The sequence below is a fragment of the Siniperca chuatsi genome, linkage group LG4, assembly GCF_020085105.1.
Source record: "Siniperca chuatsi isolate FFG_IHB_CAS linkage group LG4, ASM2008510v1, whole genome shotgun sequence".
Classification (NCBI taxonomy): Eukaryota; Metazoa; Chordata; class Actinopteri; order Centrarchiformes; family Sinipercidae; genus Siniperca; species Siniperca chuatsi.
The window spans coordinates 20,121,860-20,138,289 of NC_058045.1; the positions used below are offsets into that span (position 1 = coordinate 20,121,860).

General features: G+C 41.6%; 1 protein-coding gene across 6 annotated transcripts in view; it reads right to left on the minus strand.

Annotated features, from left to right (window-relative positions):
* tspan9a (tetraspanin 9a) overlaps window positions 1-16,430 on the minus strand; it is a 164,706-nt gene that overhangs the window by 118,049 nt on the left and 30,227 nt on the right. For 2 of the 6 annotated variants that reach the window (XM_044193364.1, XM_044193363.1), the window contains one exon: window positions 456-521. The exons of the other annotated variants lie outside the window; for them this stretch is intronic. In XM_044193364.1, coding sequence (XP_044049299.1) covers window positions 456-515 — 60 coding nt within the window. In that variant the 5' untranslated portion in view covers window positions 516-521. The remainder of the gene's footprint in view (window positions 1-455; window positions 522-16,430) is intronic. 6 annotated transcript variants of the gene reach the window in all.

Genomic DNA, 16,430 nt, shown 5'->3' on the forward strand with positions numbered 1-16,430 from the left:
TTTTCAATATAAATACATTTATCGTATAAAGGATTAAAGGCGAGGACAAGACAGAATGAATTGACTTTAGGGTTTTCGATTTTATCAAAAGATACAACGTCAAAAGACCTAAGGTCAGACAAGAGTGAAAGCACTGTGTGGCTGGGTGGGCAGGCACAACAGGAGAGAGGAACAGAAAGAAGGGAAGCAGTGTGAGGAGAATGAGCATAATGCTTGTGTGTGAGTGTGGCAGAAGGTGAGGACTGATAGATCATAAGGAAACAGAGAGATAACAAGAGGAAGAGAGAAAAAAATGGGAGTGATCAATAGAGCGAGAACGTGCCAACCGCTGTACAGAAAAACCAAAGTGTGACACAGCAGGCAAAAATAAGACAGTTTGTTCCTCCCATTAGCAGGCAGAATTAATTAGGGCACCATCAACACACTGTGTAACAAGACAAATATAATTATGTTACATCATTACGAGCTTGCCTCCTTCCTGTTCCCTGGGGGTCTGCGGACAGCCAACTGGACATCCAACTCTAAACAGTGGCCATGGAAAAAACAAGATGGCTGTCAGCATTCATTTAACAAAACGCTGAAACAACATTTCCACAGTAAGTCACGCTCAGGAGATAGATGTTGGTTTCTGGTCATCAGGCATCGTACAGCGAAGTAAATAATGTTCCTATAACTATAAACAGACTGTAATTTGGCTTGAGATGTTATCACTATCTCCCTATGAGCTATATTTACCATCTGTGGCCCTTTACCCTGTTTGTGTCTATATAGAGCATGTGGAGCATTTGTGTACAAGTGACTGTGCTCAGATGTGTGCCTCTGTGAGGTCATGCAGCAGCCATGATGACAGCTACTTATCTTGAGAGACATACATGACATTCTGTTTTGCACTGTGGACACAGAGAGTCTTCTCACAGCTTTATGGGTGTTTGCATGTTAGCATTCAAACACAAAATTCCTCAAGATCCGACAAGAGAAAAAAGCTGACCTTGGCATTCTGACACACACAGTCCTCTGTTCTCAAGGCTAAGACAAATCAGGAATCTAAAGAAATTGAGTTTTAAACTTAGGGGAACACTTTAGGCTCTCAAAGTGTCATTTTTTTAACAGACTGGAAATACAATATGTGACCTTGCAATGAAGACTGCGAAAACAAATAATCTTGTTTTAATAAGAAAGCAGGGGGGAAGGCGTTGAAAAGCTGCTGCTGTGCTGTGTGTGGTAATGGGGTATCATTTATCTCATGGGAGAGAGCAGAGCCCCGCAGCTGTGGCGTATACTGAGCTCACACAGCTGTGAATAAGGCGGTGTGGGCCAGTGCTGGCACACATCGGCAAGTCAGCTGACAATGGCTGGCTTTCCTCTTACTGAGGAGAACAAGTGTCCAGTGCTGCCAGACAAGCCTAGAGGTAAAAGTTATTGTGTACAATGGCTCTGAATAACAATAACGTTCAAGATGAAATGTTAGTATAAAAAGGTATTCATTAAAAGAGATCATACAGTCATAAAAATGGACAACAATTGGCTGACAATACCACTGGAGGCTATGCTGCAGACTCTCCTGATTGGATTGATTTCAGTAATTCTTTCGGAAGGGATGCCAAAAGTCCATTTACTGAAATTAGTGTGAAGCAGGCTGTTTTGGCTTTTTTGTGAGCTTTACTGTGCCTCCATGATTCATGCCATCCTAGGTTTAACACCCTGTAAGGATTATGAACAACATGTGGCAGAAAGCGTTCCCTCCATTCCACACTCAATCTGCTTTTCTTGCACCAACGCATAAATTGAGATACTACCATGCTTAATCTCTGTTCCATGTGCAGTTTGGGTAAGGGACAGCGAAATTAAAATGACAGGACGTGGAACGGAGCACATCCGGGTAAAATGAAGGTATCACTCCTTTGTTTATGGAGCTGACAGGCTATTCATTGTTCCTTGGCTACACCTTGAGGTTCAAATACACATCTCACCATTGCCTCACAGCCCTGCATGTGCGTATCCGTGTGTGAAAGTGGGTGTAAGTGATCTACTGTGTACAGCAGTTGCCATACTGCTGACTCTGCTGTGTTAACACAGCCCCTAAGGGTAATCCAAAAGACCACCATCTATATAAATGACTCTGTATACCTTTCTCCTCCTTCCCCTTCTTTCTATCTCCCTCCCTCCCTTCTCTATTTTCCTCCATAGGACGTTTGCACCCAACAGCTGTCCCTCCATATCTGTCTGTTCAGATCAGTCTTTTTCCACCATCGTTCCCTCCCTGTACCCTCTCTTTTGTCCACGACAAGGTTTCTCAGGCCAAAGTCTCTCCACTGTAAGTGCTGTCGTGGCTTAATCCTGCTCTACAGCACTGAAGGGGAGAAAACTTCAATTTCCAAATCCTCAACAGCTGCATTGGTAAGATCGGACTCTCAGTCCCTCGTCTCTTTACATTGTCATCGTGCCTCGGTCTCACCCAGTTTTGCCTCTTCACGCCATCGCTCACAGTAGGATGGGGCATGAGGGGCATGACGCCTCCACCCAGGAATTCTGGAAAGGAGCCAAAACAGATCCCCTTCCATGGAGCGTACAACCAGCGTGGATGCTTGAGTGAACATGCGCGGCATTGCAACACACACACACTGTTCTTCTGGCACCACAGGGAAGTGAAAATGAAAAATGGAAAACAGGGGGATCTTGGGCTGAAGTTTGACAGTTTAGCTTTGGCTATACTTTTCTTTACTGTACTTCCAGCCCTGTATGGAAAGCACACGGCTTCCTTCAGAAATCTGCATGACTAAGGCGCAGGTACTTATCAGAGTGAATTGCTGTGTAATTCAAGACAGTGGGTGGCTCGGCCAAGCTCTGATTGCAGTCTGATGTGAGTGGAAGTTAAGTTGGGGGGCTGCAGGGGCACTACTGTAGGCTCTGGCAGTGAGCCAAACAGTGTGGCATCGCTGAGTGATGAGACATACGCCTGGAGGTTCCTGCAGAAGCTGAATTATAAGAGGCAGGACAGAATCCAATGGACAGCTTTAACCATGCAATTACTTTCTACACAGAGAGTGAGAAAAGCTGTCAGCATAGATACAGTACAGAGCACATCTTCAATTAGAAATAGAACAGAGAGGAACTAGAGCTTGGGCTGTCAAGGTGATTGTAATAATGGGCTTGTTTCCATTTAGCTTGCTGGTACATGTTCAAATTTCCATTCTCTGTTTTCACAAACAAAAGAAGCAATCATCGCTTTCAACAGTTCATTATTTTACCTTGAGTCACAATTTATCAGCTCTTCTTTAATAGACAATTTAGATGACAGTAACTGCCTCTACACTTTCATTCCTTGTGTATTGTGATGTTGCCTCATCACTGCAAAGGGACACACACACGCATACCACACACATATGCAGTCGCTGTGAGAAAAGGTTCAGGGGTCAGCTGTGGTTCACTGTGTGCTAGAAAGGAAGAGTTCTGCTCCATCTCATCAGCCTGACTGTCAACTCACACAGCATCATTTATCTGTGAAAGCCTCACAGTTGAACACACAATGCCACGAGTGGGCAAATCACCACAACGGCTCCGCTACTTTAATACTCAAGCTTCAAAGAAATGACTATGGAATAGGCCTCCAATTGAGCTGATATAAAGTATGGGCCACCACCAAATGTTCATAATATAGCTGGTCAGAGTAATATTAATTAGGTTGGTCTTTTACTGTATTTGAGGTGTGTGTGTCTGTGTGTGTGTGTGTGGCATTGGAGATGGATGGGGCCATAGGAGCCAGATTAAAATTAAAACGCGGCAATTAAAAACTCCTTGTCTAGCATGACTCCCACAAAAAAGGACAAGACACAAACAAGGACAGGCAATAAAACTTAATTGAACAGAGACTTTTATGGTTAACTGGATTGACAAATTGGTTAAAAACATTTCACAGCTTTATCTGTAACAGTTCTCCTTGCAAGAAAACAATAAACTTGTGTTTATAAGAGAACACTTGCCCTTCAAAACTGTCTTTAAGTTTAGGTTTCCAGCAGAATACGTAGCGCCTGTGGAACAGATGGCTATCTCAATGCGAAACGTGTGTCACAGAGTGAACAACGTTAGAAGAAGAGGGACATACTGTATGAAGGCCCTCAGGCAGGCTTGTTGTGATTATCGACGATTAGCCTCTCAATGGGCAAAGAAAGGAAAACAAATCTCCAAACATTAAAACTGGCCTGTACACCCTGCAGCAAGGTTCTGCTTTGTCATCAAGACGGAAAGAGCTGCTTAAGTGCTAAATGCTTTCCATTCTCCCTTTTTTTGACACTTAAGTTGTGCAGGCAGTGCAATACAATTCAATTGCCCTGCAACAACACTGCCTTCTGAAGCTTATAATTGTATATTTGTGTTGAGACAACATCAGCGAGGATGTTAATCTTGGAGTTTACGGTTTTGTTATGTGTCTCCACCTTTAAGGGAGGAGCAAAATATTAGGTACACCATACAAGTTTAGCCCCTGCATATCTCAGGGTCGGTGTCTTGTGCTGTAAACTCTGAAAACAGTGAGGTAATTGTTTACAATAATGACATCTTGTAAGAGAAATATTTTTGTTTTTAGGCAGTTTCCATCCTCTCTTTTCTTAATTCTCCATGGTTTCAGTGTCTGAGATGAGTTTATGTGTGGGAGGTAAATAAACAGATGGACTCCGAGGAAGGATGCAGAATGCAAACGAAATGCAAAATAACCACCACAATGAAGCATAAAAAAAGATACAGAGTTATGACAAGTGAAACAGAAAAAGTCATTATATCAATGGCAATATACTGTTATACATACTGAGGTGATGTCCAAATTCATGAATCCCATTCTTGGGAGTTATTTGTGTGGAACACATGCCAGATATATATGCCATATGCTCATTCCACATACATCATGATTCATCAATTAACAACCCAAACCTGTGCTCCCACGGCACTAAATGTAACCATTCATCCAAGTTAGCTTCTCTACAGCTACAGATGATGTTCCAAACCCTCTTTACCGCCATCCTACTGCCAGGTTTTCAGTATCAAATGCCAATTCATCCTACGCAATGTTAGCTGGCACAGCTAATACTTTGCTTTCCCCCCCACATATTTGATGCCAACTGTGAAGCAACAAACATCCAGTCCTATGATAGACCCAGCATACACTCCCCAGCCTGTGGTCCTATCCAGCAATTACATCACTGGTTGTCAGCTCCAGGTTTCCCTGCAGTTAAGGCCTAACCTAATCTGTGCAAAAAGATGAACATTTGGACTACTCTAGTTTACTTGCACTGATGAAGGCCTAAGGTAGGACAAAACACTTTTGTAATTTATATAAGACAAATGCCAAGAAGATTCCTTGGAATGCAGGTCCTATTGATCCTCACACCCAACTGCATCTAGAGATTGAGGGCTGCAGATCTCCTAAACGTGGGACAAATCCCAAGGTACTCAAGCTTCCCCCTGAGGCCCTGCTTCAACAACTAATCCCTCAGTTTTCCACTTTGCAACCCCACCATACCACTGTCCCCTGTGGCCCTGGCCAACAGTGACTCTAATGCACAAGAGAAGGTTTAGAGTCTCAGGGGAGTTACGAGAGCAGATTATCACCTCAGCCAGTAGATAAACAGCGGTCATCCAGCGGATCCAGGTCTGATGTCCCTGGTATATATGTGTGTGTGTGTGTGTTTGTTTGTGTGTGTTTGTGTGTGTGTGTGTATGTCTACGTGCCTAGGTTGCCCGTGTGGACACGGTTTGCCTGTGTTCACCATAGAAGCCATGCCAAATTGGCCCAGCAGGCTCTAGCTGTTGATCCTCTGCCCTTGTCCTAGAGGAATTTCCTTCCGGATCCAATGTGCAATAAGAGGCATCTGCAGTGTCCACTTTGCCAGAATTCTTCTGTCTCCCCCAAATGCACACAGACATGCTACAGCATCTGTTAGGATACACTCATGCCAGGGAGAGGTGCAGCTGTGCACCCATCAATCCAGACACACACACATTTTTGGAAACACACTCACGAGACATCACTGCACATACAGGGTTGGGGAATGAGCAAGTGCTCCAATGCTACTGGGGTGAGCTGTCATCACCCATGACCTAACAAAATCCATCTCATCATTAACAAAGGCATATCATCACCAGTTGGCAAAGTTCACAGTCTTCTGTTCGGCCCAGCTCAGGACATCAAAGACTGCCCGAGATTCCAAATAATCTGAGACATTTGAGGTATGATTGATTTAATTTGCCTCAGATAGGACATTTTATACCTTTGAATGAGTCTATTCACTTACTGATTTTTTTCCCTTAAATGCATAAACTGTTTTCATGTGTTTGTTCCTCCTCTGCTTGACATGCAAGGCCTCAACCCCTGTTCCCTACCTTCCCTGACAGGGCAACAGAGTAAGTGGAAAATAGATGAACTGATTCTGGATGAATGACAAGAAACACATCAGTCAGACACGAGATGTGGGATTAGTTGCTCATATCCGTCATGCTAATTTCCAGAGAGTCTTTCTGCTCCAAGTAAAGCCACACTGGATTTATAGCTGATAAAACCTCTATTATTTCATTTCTCTCCCTGAGTTTTAAATTAAGGTAATAGAGAAGCTGGTGGTCGAGTCTTAGAGAATTAAAGCGGGGGGCCGAATGAACAGGGAGGAGGGGAGTATGTTAAGTGCGGACAGGGAACAGTGAGCAGGAGATGAAATATGTGCTTGGAAAACATAATTAGCACAAATGGCTGTCATACACTCCTCCCATCCCTCTGTAGTGCAGAGAACAAAACCCCACTACAGACTGTCAAACACAGATATAGCAGACTAAAGCAATCCAACAGTTTCTCTTATAGCTCTATACATCTTGAGAGGGGATTATGCACAGAGTAGCTATAAAAAAGACCTTTCAAACAGTTTCGCAGCTGCACTACAGGCCATGGACAAAGTGGTGAGAGGGGAAGACAACTCACATTGATAATTTTTTGTACCCACATTGCTGAGAGTAGTCCTGTCATTGTGCAGATAAATCCTTGTGGTCCAAATAAACTCCAGAACTGCCTTTATTTAAACCCATCCTGCAGTTTCTGTTTTGGGTCTGTTTCTCTATTTAATGCTTAATAACTTCTCATGTAAACATCACAGAACCATGGTTAAATGCTTAAATTGAAAAAGACCCATACACCCCTAAACATAAATTATAATAATAATAATTTATTTATCTCCATAAATTGTTTTGTTTTACAGTGAACCTATTAAAACATTAATGATAAAACTCTTTAAATTTTACATTTCCTGGTTCCCATACTTCTTGTACATAAGTGTTTCAGGTCAATATGTAAAAGTAATACGATTTTACAGGGCAATTAATAAGCAGTGTACTTAGGCGTCCTTCTGTGTGCATTTTTTTTAAATGGATAATCTCTTGGAGTTAATGACAAATATATTTACAAATACAACCACAACATTAGGGGATTTCAATTTGGTGCAGAAAATGGAGGGGTGGATATGTATGTGTCCAAAAACCTATCCGAAATGCATCCAAACCTCTCAACTATAAACACACAACAGAGGGGTTGTGAAAGAAACTAAGTGTTAGAAACCTCATTACTTACATGTCGAGGAGGACAGCTTTGCCCTCCACAAATGTACCCTCCTCAAAAGAGTCAATGCTCAAAGCCTTAATCGCTTTCTCCATCAGATTCACTCCTAAAAATCTCTGCTACCGCTTCAGACCAAGACAAACTTTACATTGCCATGTTTTTTGGTGAACAAAAAGCTAGAAAATATAAGCACTCGCTACAGATGATCTGTTTATTAATTAAATACAAGTTTGGAGTCCGCATACATCCGGAGTAGTGATCAAACCAACCTATCAGGCATGCCATATATTGTTGTAAAGCATAGAATGAGCCATATTGGATGAAAAAGTTGCCAATCAAGTCAAGGTATGTTGCAGCAAGTTATTTAGGTACAATGTGATTGGCTACTTTTACGAGTGGTTACCGTTGCTGCACAGGTTTTTGACTTATTTTCTGATTGAGTAAACGACTTTGACTTTGGATTTGCAGACATTGGGACTTAATAGTTGTAGGATTGGGTATTGTGGGAAACATTGGGTAGGGATATCGAATGACCTGACCTGTATAGGTCTGGAACATGTTCTTACACTGTTCCTTACAATCTCTGATAGGATGGCAGGGAGGGGCACAGATATTGAAGCAACAGCATGGAGTTTAGTGAGGAAGAGTGAAACTGTAGTGATAAGAGGAGGGAGAGTGACTGGAGAGAGGTGGTGAGAGGGAGAAGATCCATGAAGGCGAGTAGCCGCAAGAGAAAGAAAAAGGACGCAGCTAGCTCAGGTGGAACGGAGAGTGAGGGAAGAGAGGGTGAGGAGAAGGACCCAAAGGCAGGATTGCTAAATGTTGTGATAACATTTGAGGGACAGGGGGGAGTAAAGAAAGACCATCCAAAATTTTTAGAGGGCAAGTTGGAGAAGTGAAATATGCGAGAGTTTTTAGAGATGGAAACGTGCTAATAGGGTGTAACACTCAAGTGCAGATGGAGAAGTCAAAGAAAATGATTAGTGTTGGAAAAATCTAAGTAGAAAGAGTGGGGGAGCAGAGGCGCAGCGTTTGCAAGGGGGTGATTTCTGGAGTACTTCTCAGTGTTTATATGAGGGAATTAGTGGAGAACTTGAGGGTGCGGAGTAGTTCAGTTAAAAGTGCTAAAAGGTATAGGCATATGGTAAGTGTGGAGAGGGAGTGAGACCAAAGTGTTGTAACCATGGCAGTAATCACAGTGTTGCTTATTGGGGCTGTGAAGTGGTAAGACAAGAGGTGGGGGTGCAACCAAGAGTGAAGAAAAGGTTTCTTAGGCAGAGGTAGTTAAGAGGGCTGGACAGAAAAAAAAACTGATAAACTGGGGAGAATGTAACAAAGAACAAATAGCAGCAAAAGAGCAGAAAAATGCATCGATAGAGAAGAAGAAATTGGTGATATATACCCCTATAGCCAGGGTGATAAATGCAACATTTGATATTAAATCTAAAAGTAAAAGGATCCAGATTATTGTTAAAGCAGCAGTGCACCACTTGGCTATCATAGGTTTGAAATGGGAAGAAGTAAGGGATAAACTCAGCATACAGTCAAGCCAAGAATCAGCATGTGTGGGTTGATAGTACTAATAATTTAAATTCTTCAGTGGAATACGAGAAGCCTGATTGCAAATGGGCAATATTACAAACAGTTTATAGTTAGTAGAAGAGAGAAACCAGACATTGTGTGTATTCAAGAGTCCCGGTTAAAGCCTAACTTGGATTTTGTTTTATATGGACATGTGGCACTTAGGAAAGATAGGGAAGATGGTGAAGGAGGCGGGTGTGTCCCTACAAAGTGCTATAGGTGTAGGAAGTGAACAGAGTATGTGATAGTGTAAGTGTGGGGTGAGAGGAAAAAGTCATTAGTCGTAAATTATTAGAACCCATGTAAAAGGAATTAGCATTAAACAAGCTTGAGGAAATAGGACAGAACAGAAATAATGTTGTATGGTGTGGGGACTTGAATGCACACATTATGGGGGAGTAAGAGAACAGATAATAATGGACAGGTAATAGAAGATTTGTTAGATGAAAATAATTTAGTGTTCTTAAACAAATGGAAATAAAAAAAGCATAGATGTTAGTACCGGAAAGGAATCTGTGCTTCATCCTACAATGGTGTCCAATAATATTGCACCAATATGTGATTGTAAGGTGTACCAAGAAGGAACTAAAGGGAGTGGAAATAATCCACTCTTATGCAAAGTGAATATTTCTACATCACTGACTACAGAAGACAAGGGGTGGGAACTGGGTATTTGAGAATGCTAATTGGAGAAATGGCATTGAGGATGAACAAAATGTCCCATTTAGCATGCAAAAATTTAAGAAGGCACTGACTAAAATAGGTAAGACTGCACCAGGGAAAGATGAAATATGTTACATCATGTTACATTGTACATGTATGGAGGACTGAATAAGTTGTTAATAGTTGTTTAATTTAAGTATGGAAAGAAGGAAGAATCCGCAGTGAGCTGGAAGGAAGCGATAATTATTCCAATAAGGAAACCTGGGAAAGATGCTAGTAAACCGACAAACTGTAGACCTATTGCCTTGACATCACATCTGTACATTGATGAAACAGATGGTTAATGATGGCTAATGTACTTCTTGGAGAAAAGAGGTATGGTGGCTAAGCACCAAAGCAGATTGAGGAGAAGAAGGGGCACTATGGATCCAATGTTGTATCTGGATGACGAGATAAGAAAAGCTCAAGTAAATAAAGAGACAGTGGAGGCAGTGTTTTTAATGGGAGTTGAAGGGGAAAGTTTTCAATTGGGTTACGTGAGAACTGTTTTTTCTTGTTGCTATGATAGGCGTGTCACGATTCTCCAAATCCACAATTCGATTTGACATTTGATTTTAAGATCACGATTCGATTAAATTTTTGATTTAAACGTTTTTTTCAGCACTGACGGCTATGCCATTGTTAGACTATAGAGTCTTAATTTGTAAAGATCAACAGATCATTGTTTTTTTGCCCTGACAACTGTCATTTACTTTTTCAAATTCTTCTTTAAAAAGATAGGCTACATGGTATCAAGTGTGATATAACTTTTTCAAATTTAAATTATTTATTTAAAATGTATTAACAATAACTTATTTCACCAGTCAATTGGGAACAAACTGGTTAACACAAAAACAAAAAGAAGAGTCACTAGATGGCAGAAGGGTACTTTACAACAACAGCTTGAGTTTCCTGACCTGAAAAAAGCCGCCAGGATTAGAATTTCTGCCACACCGCTGACTTCAGGGAAGCAGAAGGATTTTACAGTTCTGTTGTTTCTCCGTCATCTCTGACTCCAGCAGTGGCCATGGTGTCTCGAAAAGTGCAGCTGCAGGCTCCCGGCAAGCTACGGTGTGTTGTCTTTGAAATATTTTTTTTTCTTTCGGATGCACGCCGCACGAGCGCAAGCAGGCCAGGGTGGAGAGAAAAAAAATACTGGGAGAATCACCGATCCTGCTTTTGATTTCGAAGGTCGAAATTGAAAGCTCATTTCGATCGATTTGCCATTACACTTTGTGCACTCAGTTGTAATAAAAATAGAAGGGGAGTTGGAAGATACTTTAATTACAAAACAACAGTAGTACTTAGAAATTCTAATTTCACATAACTGTAGCTTATAAATTGCTAATAATTTTGAGACCCACATTTGTATGATATAAACCTTAGTTTTGGTCAACAAGCAACTTGTTTCACATGTAAACTAATTGTAGATGCCGGCGTCCACACACCAGGGAGCACTGCAGAAAAGGGTTAACGACCTTCAAAATCTCTCCACTGATAGCAGGCGTTGATAGGCAGTCGAGATACACAGAATGTATATGTTTTCCTATCGTGGATATCCTTTCTGTGTGTGCATTTGTTTGTGTGTCCCGCACATGCCTACAGACACAGAGGAATTCCAATGTGTGGCAATGTGTGACCATGCCGGCTCCCATGTTTGTGAATATCTGTGTGTATGTGAACATCTTGGCAATGTTTTTAAGCCCCCTGCAGGTGTTTAGATCTCAACAAATCCCCACTGGTCCTTTCCAGCTGAGGCAGGGGCACGAGGCTCGCCCTCGCCTTCCCCTTCCCTCTCCCCTTTCAATCCCCAGGCCATGCTAGGCAGGAAAGAGAACGTTGCCAACCCCAGGTGTCAGGCATCCGCTTGGCACTGTGTCAGCAGACACGGGAGAATGTGAGAGGGAAGATGAAGTGCATGCAGACAAGAGTGAAGGATTTAAGAGGGAGGGAATTTAAGAGAGAGAGTGAGAAAAGTGTGAAAACTGAGGTAAAAACAGCACCAAACAGAAAGAAGTAAAGTGAGAAATAGACTCAAAGAGAGAGACTTAAGAAAGAGAGAAAATTGACGGCAAGTGGTGGTGAAACAAAGAAAAAAAGAGAAGAGTGTATTGGCAGTCTACAAAGAGGAAAAGTATATGTGACCTTTGACATGTAATAGGTTGCACTTTGCACCAAAGCCAACTCCAGAGGGTTTTAACTGGTCTGGTCAGACATCTTAAGTCTGCCCTCTCAAAACAAACAAAGACACAGTCACATCCACTGAATGCTCCACAGGGACTACCATGGGTCAGTAAATCTTTTCCTACAAATGGACGACTGGATTATATACATTCACAAAGCACCAGCAGGCTACACTAAATGAGAGACTCTGGAGTCAGATTGCATAGCAAGACACATGGGAAATGGCATTGTTATTTGTTGCTGCATGTTTGTGTGTATAAAGGGACAACTTCTGCATGACAAATTGCAGATGCACATGAAACATCCACTTTCTGCTATTTGTTTTGTCTCTCTCAAGATTCTCAAGATCCCAGCATTATTTAGGTTTGCAGTTGATAAGGGCTGAAATGAGATATAGCTTGAGGAAGCGTGTCTTGGCAGGGACATTAATACTGGAGCCACTGCTGGATGGATACATGGGCGGCCTGATGGTACACTTCAAAATTGGAAATTGAAAAAAAAAAAATCATATTATATATATATATATATATATATATATATACACACACACACACACACACACACACACACACACTGTGATTCATTGGACAAGATGGAGGGGAAGGAGATATAAGAACAAGAGGATAAGAGGGGAATTCACTGCAGTAAGCTTGGTAGATATCAACAAATTGGAGAGTCATGTAAGGTCAGATGATTGAGAGCTACATCATTTGATGATGAGTGTTGAGCAGGCAGCCAGAGAGCAAGAGGGAGATTCATCCACTTCACTTCACAGTTGCTCTGTGACTGAGGGAGATCCAGCTCTCAGGCACATCCACACATCATCACACAACCTGTCCTGCACTCTCTCTCTCTTTTGCTCTGCCCTCATCTTTTTACTGTCCATTCGCAAAAGGAATAACAGGATAAGACAATTGCACAGAGAGGACACATTTCAAGCCCTCTTTCTTAACGCCCCCATCTCTGCGGTTCTTATTTATCAGCGCACTGACAGACATGGTGAAGAAAAAGACATGTCTGGATCCTCTCTCTCTTATGGCTAAATCATGTTACAGATGGCACAGGTACTGTCCTGCGGCTTTGATCACCCCTCAAGCATTGACTGATGGGCCCAAGTCAGTCATGCTGCATATTCATCTCCCTGCAAGAGGAGGACAGGAGAGACAGAGAAAGCATGTCAAAAAACAGATAGTTTTCGCATGTGGGAGTCTGGAAAGACAGAGGTGACTTGCAGCAAAGGATTTTTAATGACACCCTCCATGGCTCCGATATTAATGTGCCCCGCTAATTATGATATTGCCATGTTAGCCTTTTCCAAGCTATTCCATGTAATGAGAGAAAGCTGGAGAGACAGAGGAAGAGAGAAGGCATGGGTACGGCACACTATGTGTGAGTGTCATTCCAGTCTGTCGCTCAGCAAGGGATAGTGATGAATTAGGCGCCTTGCTGTCTCCCTGGCACCTGGCCACTGTTTGTCCTTTAGGTGTCCTGGTGACCAAAATGTCTCTCTGAGCTCCACAGGGGCTCTTGAGGGGTATCTAGAAACACTGTGCTGTGTAGTACTGTACTGTGTGTCTGTGACGGGTGACTATTCTTTCTCCAGATGTGCATGTTTGTGTACATGTGTCAAGTCAATTTTATTTATATAAATCACAAATTTCTCTCAAGGGGCTTTACAATCTGTACAACATACGACGCCCTCTATCCTTAGTCCCACACACACACACACACACACACACACACACACACACACACCTGGTGGTGACCAAGGATAGAGCGGGTCTGTTTTTCTCATTGGAAAGGATTCATTCTTAAGCCAAGTGTCACCTTCATCATTCAGTCTTGTATCCTGCAAATTCTCTCAGATGATAGTAAAAGAAAGCATTTGGGGGAGAAAAAAAAAACCTGTTGGTGCTATTAAGAAGTTGAAATAAATGGATGCAAAGATGACTTATGGAGACATTTTCTCAGAGGTCTAGAGTTTGGCCAGGAACAACCTATTAGAGGACCTCCTGAATGGGAATTTAGAACATAACTCAAGAGTATAAATCACAATGCTATAAATATCCATTAAAATTCCACACAATAGTGCGCCCCAGATGGTAGGCAATTGTATTGAAAGGTACTCACAGTACAGAACATGTGTGTGTTTTGAAGGAGGACTGGTCTGTATTTGTTGTGGGTGCTGCTAACGGAGTTATGGCATTCTGTGCGTGACAGAGATGAAAGAAGTGGCGGGTGCATGATGACAGAAGGTGCACACTGAATAAAGGCTGACTCAAAGTGTCAGGATCGGTCATAGCCCTCATCACTCATAGCCCACTTTCTCAACGCCGCTCTCCGCAAAATGCCGGGTCTCTTCTTCCACACCTGAGCGCTTATCTTTAATGCATATTAATTTACAGTCTGACACTGACTGAGACTGAGGGCCAAATAAGAAGGTTTTCACAGGAAGCCTCATCCTTCTGTAAAACAGGCTTACACTTTAGCTGATAATTTAAGATGCTGGCTGTGTTACCTTCAGTTACAGCATGTTTGTGTTGCTGATTAGACCAAGTGCTATGTCAAAAAAGCAAACAGAGGTTAAAATTGTTGAAAGACTGAATTCTTCTATCAATATTTAGCTAGGATTTTGTGGCATCTTTGACTAATCTTTCAGTCTACGTTTGTTTGCTTGCTCATTAACCTTCATATTTCTCAGCTTGTGAACTAAGGTATGTTTGGTTTGATCGATTTGTTTGTTGGCTAAATACAATGTCTACATACAGACTGTTAGATGCTGGCTTTTGCAAACTTGACTTTCACTGAGATAATGGACAGCACTGCACGACATCTTAAGGACAGTCCTCAAAAGTCAGATCCTGACCATTTAGTACTGCAGTCTGACCGACCATCACTGACCACCCAGGCACTGACCAGTTGGACTGAGTGGCAAGACAATGGAGCGAGCTGGAGACATCTAAAAAAAAAAAAAAGCCTTCTACACCTGTGGCTCAAATGCTGTACAGGCCAGAATCCACAGTCTGGACGAGTCAGTCTAGACAATGAGTTATTATATGGCCAGTCTTATGTAGTGACACAGAGACTAAAGCAGAAAGAGGGCAGCTGATGATGAGCTATGCAATCGCGACTTCTACAACAGCCCCCCACAAATTAGTGGGATCACTCAGATCTGCATGGAAGCAACTGGGCCTGCCAGTGTGGCACAAGTCATGTGCTAAAGTTTTGGATTCTCACTGATAAGAACATACAACAACAATCAACAGAAAATGGACACTGAAGTTCTGTACTATTTTCAGTTACATGCATCATTGCATTTGAAGAGTAAGAGTTATTGTTTCCATCTTACGATGATGTTCTTGTATTGTCATCTAAACACATTATGTACTGAGAGCTGTCCTAATAGACACAGCATACAGCCTACAGTATGTTTAAAAACACATCAAATAAATGAGGAACATACTAAGAGTTTAAAATCCAGGTTTAGAACTACTGTTAATAAAAAGTCCCGTTGGAAACAGATGCATAAAAGATTCAACATTGAATAGTACAGACCAGTGTTGATGAGCATTAGGGAAAAGGCTAAAAGCCCTGATTCAACTAGTAAAACCTTTAGTACTCTGGGCTGCCAAGGCTGAGGTAACAGAAAATCCATGACACAGAGACTAAATGTGTTTCCAGTTATAATAGTATACACACACTGTAGTGGTGTAATTTGTCTGTTCTTAATAACATTTGCATAAGGGTGAAAAAAATTGTTTTATACTCGTTTGATGCTCCACATTAGTATGACTTATAATGCAGAACATTTGAATAGCATCATAGACTTTGGACACAAAACATGCCCCATGTTCTCTATAAAACAAAATCTACCTGGCTTAGCCTGTACCAAAGATGGAGAATGGTTTTACCTGCTATGCAACTGTCACTAAATAGAAATTATTTAATCTGTAATACCTTGTTATCACTCAATTCATTGTGTCAAATACTGAGGAAGGCAACATGTCATTTATTGCAGAAGTGACTTTTATTTCCTGAGCGGCCAAACTTTTTTTGTTGTGGATAATTAAAAAAAGCCAAATAATAGAAAAAATATTTTCTGCATTACTTTTATCCTACCCTCTAAAGACAAACAAAGAAATTACAGCAGACAACTGGTGAGTGAACATATTGTAGATTAGCAGCAATATATATTATTATATCTAATATATTATTATATATATTTGTTTTCCAACCAATCCTTTGCCAAAAAGTGTTCCTTGCGAATTTGGGGATTCGTTTTTTTTTTTTGCATCTCCAGCCTGTATCCTTAGCTTTTTCAACAAAAGAAAAGTGGGGAACATTTGGTTAACACTGAATTATTTTTTATGGCCGA